Source organism: Buceros rhinoceros, unplaced genomic scaffold (genome assembly GCF_000710305.1).
Source record: "Buceros rhinoceros silvestris isolate BGI_N320 unplaced genomic scaffold, ASM71030v1 scaffold28868, whole genome shotgun sequence".
NCBI lineage: Eukaryota > Metazoa > Chordata > Aves > Bucerotiformes > Bucerotidae > Buceros > Buceros rhinoceros.
This window is the reverse complement of record NW_010426816.1, coordinates 1-5,911: the sequence shown is the minus strand read 5'-3', so window position 1 is coordinate 5,911 and position 5,911 is coordinate 1. Positions and strand designations below refer to the sequence as shown.

Genomic DNA, 5,911 nt, shown 5'->3' with positions numbered 1-5,911 from the left:
AAAGCCCCCAAAGATGCCTCCAAAGCCCCGAAGCTGTTGGGAGGGAATTACCTCCAGACCCGGCGGCTTCGTGAGCTGGCACTGCGCAAACCGGATGCGTTTCCACCCCTCCCAGTGCTCATCTTTCGGCAGAGGAGGGAGGTTTTTGCAAGATCTGATGGTAGGAAGGAACCCGCAAGGACAAACCATCCCCCATCCTGTTTGTTAAGGACAGATTCTTTTTTGTCCTTTTTAAACCAGCTATTTAACACAAACCCTTCACTGAGCCCACCGCAATCCTACTGCAACCTGCTCCACCAGCGTCACGACAGAACAGCCTCAGCCTGCGCTGACAGCGTCACCCAGACCCTCTCATTCGATTTGAGCCTTATTTACACAGTTAGAAACAGCCACAAAGATCCTGCCCCTTTCCACGAGAGAACTGACCCGGCCACTGAAAGTTTTACTAAACCCTCATGACAAAGGTTTAGGTGGTGTTTTGGGGGACTGCGGTTACACCTTGAGCCCAGCTAAACTGGTGGACTCTCACCCAAGACACAGCATCGGCCCTGCAGGGGAGCTCTTCAAAGTGTTTGGTGTTTTACGGGTCCAAAAGGCCACGTTTGCTCCTGCAGAACCACGGGTCAAAGGTGCGGTGCGGGCACATGCTCATCTCCAGGCTAGTTTGGGGTGTAAATAGAGTAGAAGTGAGAGCTGGGCCACCTCAGCTCAAATGTCTTTGCCTGATGAAGGCAAGACACATTCCTCACTGGCCCGTCCCAGGAGGGTGTTGGGATGCCAAAGGCTGGCAGCAGAGAAAATTAGCGAGGTGAAGGTAGGGAATCCCTCCCAGCCCGAGCTCCACAGGTGACGTGTCTGCAGGAATTGTGCCAAATTCTTTTTGACCCTGTGAGACACTTTGCCTTCAAGCTCAGAAGAAGCCTGGACAGGTAGAGGACGCACCCAACACCCATCATCTGTTCCAGGTATCACTTCTGCATGACCATCCTGATCTACTTCTTGCCGCTTCTGGTGATAGGATGCGCCTACACCGTGGTGAGCATCACCCTCTGGGCAAGCGAGATACCCGGCGACTCCTCTGACCGCTACCATGAGCAGGTCTCGGCTAAGCGGAAGGTAAGGAGCTCCAAGCACAGCAGGAGCCATAATTCATGTCCAACCCCAGCTAACCACGGCCAAAATCACCTCGTTAAGAGCAGAAATGGGTCAGGACTTGTTGTGTGGTTGTGCTGGTGGAGCAGAGAGTGTCCTCCATGAACATGCATGGTTCAACCAAGATATTGACCACGCGTTCCTGCTTGGAAAGGTCTTTGGAAAGAGCCAGCCACCTCTTTTTGCCTTGGAGGGTGATGCTCCACCTGTGGGGTGTCCAATGGGTGACTTTGCTTCCTTGCCCTCTCTTCTCCTCACAGGTGGTGAAGATGATGATCATTGTGGTGTGCACGTTCGCGCTGTGCTGGCTGCCCTACCACATCTACTTCACCCTGCAGTACGTCAACCCCGAGTGGTACCTGCGGAAGTTCATCCAGCAGGTCTACCTGGCCATCATGTGGCTGGCCATGAGCTCCACCATGTACAACCCCATCATCTACTGCTGCCTCAACGACAGGTGGGTTTCCAGTGACTTTGGTGCAACACTTAGACATGTCGAGGTGGTGCTGACAGACAGGGGTTACTGGGGACCTGGCAGCGTTGGGGGAGCAGATGGACTCGAGATGCTTAAAGGGCCTTACCAGCCAAAACAATTGTGTGATTCCATGATTCTGTGAAGGAAGCGGGAGATACAGATGGGTCTGATGGACGATAGTACCTATGGAGAGTCCTTTTGCCATCTCCACATCTCTCATCCCCACCCCATCTCTTCTGTCCCCCCAGGTTTCGCGTGGGGTTCAAACACGCATTTCGGTGGTGCCCGTTTGTCAACGCTGGTGAGTACGAGGGCCTGGAAATGAAGTCAGCCAGGTTCCTGCAGACACAGAGCAGCATGTACAAGGTCAGCCGGATAGAGACCACCGTGTCCTCGGCCGTTGGCACGGCTGAAGAGGAGCTGGAGGAGAGCAGTAAGGCCAAGCGTCTCTCCGTAGACATGACCTCCAACGGTTCTTCTCGCAGCGACTCCAAAACGGTCTCTGAAAGCTTCAGCTTCTACTCCAACACGCTCACTTAAGGCACTCCCCAGCTCCCTCCATCCACCTACAAGGGTGCCACCATCCTCCTTCCCTCACCAGGACGCTCTGCTGCTCAATCCACCCAGCGTCATCACCTGGTTTGTGATGTGCCAGCTTCTTTCCATGCTGTTAGTTACCATGTCTTGCTGTGCTGCTCGCTCACCGTTCCTGGGCGAGCCCGAGAGCATGAAGCTTTGGATTAGTTTCACATGCTCCACTGTGGCTCGTGTCCCAACACAAGGGAGGTTTGGCTGGCTGCCACCTTGCTCGCTGCCCGTCCCACCCACCACATGCCAGGCGGGTGGGATGCAGAAATGAGGCAGCGCTGGTTTTACTAAACTCCAAGGACATCGGCAGATGCTCCCCTGCTCTCTGCAGGGCAGCAGGGATCTCCCACCACATCCCACCCCACAGGAGAATGAACCAGTGCTGCACTTTCCTCCTCCCATCTTTCATTTCATTCTCCCTGTTGAATGTTATTCACTTCCAAAACCCAACAAAAACTGCTGGTTTCAGCTTCAGGACCGCGTACATCCACGGGGCACCACCAGCCTTCGGCGCTTCAGCTCAAATCCAGGCATTTCCGCGCAGTCTCCACTCACCTCCAGCACCTGCATCCCTCCACGCGATGGTCTTTCTGCTCCACCATGCAGCTCATCGAAACACACCTCTCAAAAAGCGGTGTCTGACCTGAGCCAGACCACACGTGCCAAAAGCAATCATTGTGATTTCTGAAAAGATCCGAGGTGGTGCCTCTGGGGTGGGTTTTGGGAGGTCTGGAGACGAAGAGACTGACCACACTGGAGTGTTTTCCACAGCCTGGCAATGCCGAGAGTGGTTTTGCTTCAGAAAAGCAAAGTTTCACCGAGGTTTGAAGGGAGACAAGAATCTTGCAGACGTTTCTCCCTCAGGAGGATTGAAATGATTCACTTTCACTTTCTGGATTTTGTTTTCATCAGGGAAACTTTTTCTTTTCATTCCCCTGTTGTTTGCATAAAACATTATGACGTGCACAAGGCTATAGATAACATTTTAAACCTGTTACGATGGATGATTCTCACTGGGGCTGTTCACACCAAGGGCTCCTTTGGTCAGAAAATGTATGAACGTACACTCAAAGTGGGGAAAAAAGTAAACAAAATGAGAAGAGGGTGATGTTGGCTTGGGAGCAAACCCATGAATTTGGGGGCAACCTGGGGTCAGTTGTATGAAATGCTGGAGAGATGCAGCCGCACATCAGGCCCTGCTGAGCACGCAATGATTTCTAGAAGTAAAGCAAAGAGTTCTGAGGCTTTTCAGCTCTTCAGCCTCCAAACCGGCTGCTGGAAGACCCGGTCATTAACAAACCCCCAACCATGAATGAAAATACACGTATTTAAGCAACAAAATTAAATGAATGGGCAAACAGGTGGATCCGAGCAACAAAAACCCACCAGCCTCCAGCAGCAGCGATCAAAGGGACGGGCCACACCGAGCGTTGGGCTCTTCCTGCCCGCTGCACCCGTACACAAGAAGGTACCACAAAGCAGAGCCAAATTCAGATTGACTCTGATAGTGCCCAGGACAGCAGCGGAGCCTGCTGGGACACCCACGCTGATGGGAACCTTCAAGGGATCACTCAACAGATGGAGACCAAGACAGAAACCAGAACGTTCTGGGTAAATGGGTACAACGTGCCCAAACTGGGTTTTCCTTTCTCCCCTCCAAGGGCCAAGTTATTTCATCAGTGGAGGCAGGAATGGGGACAAGGTTCTTGTCACATTTAGGCCAACCCACAAGGTGGGATGTTTGGGTCAGATCAGTGTCCATGCACATGAAACCAGCCAGTTTCACCCACCTTGGGGTGCTCCACACATGCAAAAGCCTCTGAGAAGTCTCTTTGGAAGACTGAGAAGTCTCAAACAAGACTCCCCTGCCCAGGCTCGGGGATGGGACCTCACCGCAGGGCGGGTCCAGCCTGGGCAGTTTCCAGCTCTCCTTCCAGCTGGAGCTCCGAGGCTCTCCCTGGTTTACCAGGCCTGTTTCCCCGAGCCTTGCAGAGCTCTGATTAGAAATTCAATTGCCAAGTGAGAGACCATTTCTTTGTCTTTCCTGCCTCTCTGAAATGCTAAATAATGGCATCTGGAGAGAATCACTCAGCAGGCTGTGCACAACCCTCCGCCATCTCCTTGAGGCACACTGACAGCTCCCACCTCGCTCAGGGGAGCTGAAAAGCCAAAAGACAACGAAATTGCTCTTCCCACCCTGTCTCCACACATACCTCGAGGGCTGCTCAACTGCTCCAAAACACGACATTCACACTCTATTTTGTGTCACCATTTATCTCTCACCAGAACAAATGGCAAAAGCTGAGCAAGAGCCCGTTTGTCAGAAAAACGAGGCGACTTCGCAAAGGTGGACATCAGGAACCTGTTACTCATCTACCGCGTGGACCATCCTGCCCCAAAAATGTGTCCCCAGCTGAATAATTACTATAGGAGCTATAATGCAAGCCTTAACACACAAATAGCCCCTTTTCCTGGGGGACATCTACCCAAATACCATCCGAGCTGGAAGCAAAACCACACTCATCAGTTAATTGCGCCGATTGCAGCACCCCGGAGAAGGGACGGTGAGTCCCAAGAGCAGCCAAGCCTGAGAAGTGACTCTCAGGTGTCTCTGGCCTTCAACTTCCCACCCCAGCCAAAAAGGCTCCTGATTCTCCACACCATGATACAGCCAGCGCCAGGAAGGGAGCGAGGGGGGAGAGGGGCTGCGGCGTACAGCTGGGGTTTGGGGCAGCTGTGAGGAGCTTTGTGAGAAGTTTTGCCTCTCCCCGTGGCAGCACCTCTCCAGGGAACAAGCCAACCCACCTCCCCCACGCCCACCATCGGGTTTGTCCAAATGGGTTTTCATAAATAAAGGTTTCTTCTGCGAGACCACGTTGCAAATGGTTAATGATGGGAGCCAGCTTGATGGGAGTGGGAGGAGGAGCGAGGAAAGGCAGCAAAGCCAAAACCAAGTGAAAAAGAGTGAAAGGCAGCCGGTGGGTTTGGGAAAGACCTTCAGCACGAGGGACACGCTCCGAAATGTCAAAATCACAGCCAGGACAAAGCCTAACCCTCAACTCAGCTGTCCGCAAAGCTGGGACCAGCCACATGTCACTGCTTCCCAAAGCTCGAATCGCTCCTCGACTGCGGGCAGGACTTACCGGCCACTTGCTTCCCCACAGCAGGCAGATGCGTGACCTGGGGATGCTGCGTCGGCACCGGCACTTCCACCCCGATGCTCCGCTTCCTGTGATGGACTTCCCAAACATCCACCGCTCCACCAACACAGCATGAGGCCTCACCACCCTGATGGGAGAGAAACGGGAATGTGAGGAGCAACCAGGCACACTCCACCTCCCAGAGCAAAGCCCCCAGCCCAGCCAGCCCTTGCAATCAGCTCCAGCCAACTATAATTTGCAGTTTTTAATTAGAGGAGCATTGCCAAGGCACAGCTAATTGGCATCACTTGCCAAAGGCCCCAGCCCATGTGCTTATTAAGCTCTCGTTATTTATCTTCATGGGTTATTTTATCCTGCAAAGGGGAGAGGAGGAATAAAGAGCATCATGTGCTGCTGCCATGCCTGGCACGGGCATCTACTTCCAGCCGAGCTTCCCCGCAGCGAGGACTCGGCGCATCAGATCTGGGATCATTCCCCGTGTTTCACAGATCCACCCACTGGTCAGGTTGGAAGGGACCTCTGGGGGTCATCCAGT

General features: G+C 53.3%; 1 protein-coding gene across 1 annotated transcript in view; it reads left to right on the top strand.

Annotated features, from left to right (window-relative positions):
* The window catches only part of TACR1 (tachykinin receptor 1), a 15,155-nt gene extending 12,707 nt beyond the window's left edge, over positions 1-2,448 (top strand). The window contains exons 4-6 of the mRNA XM_010141664.1: positions 966-1,116; positions 1,413-1,609; positions 1,876-2,448. Coding sequence (XP_010139966.1) covers positions 966-1,116; positions 1,413-1,609; positions 1,876-2,167 — 640 coding nt within the window. The 3' untranslated portion in view covers positions 2,168-2,448. The remainder of the gene's footprint in view (positions 1-965; positions 1,117-1,412; positions 1,610-1,875) is intronic.
* Positions 2,449-5,911: the final 3,463 nt, after the last annotated feature.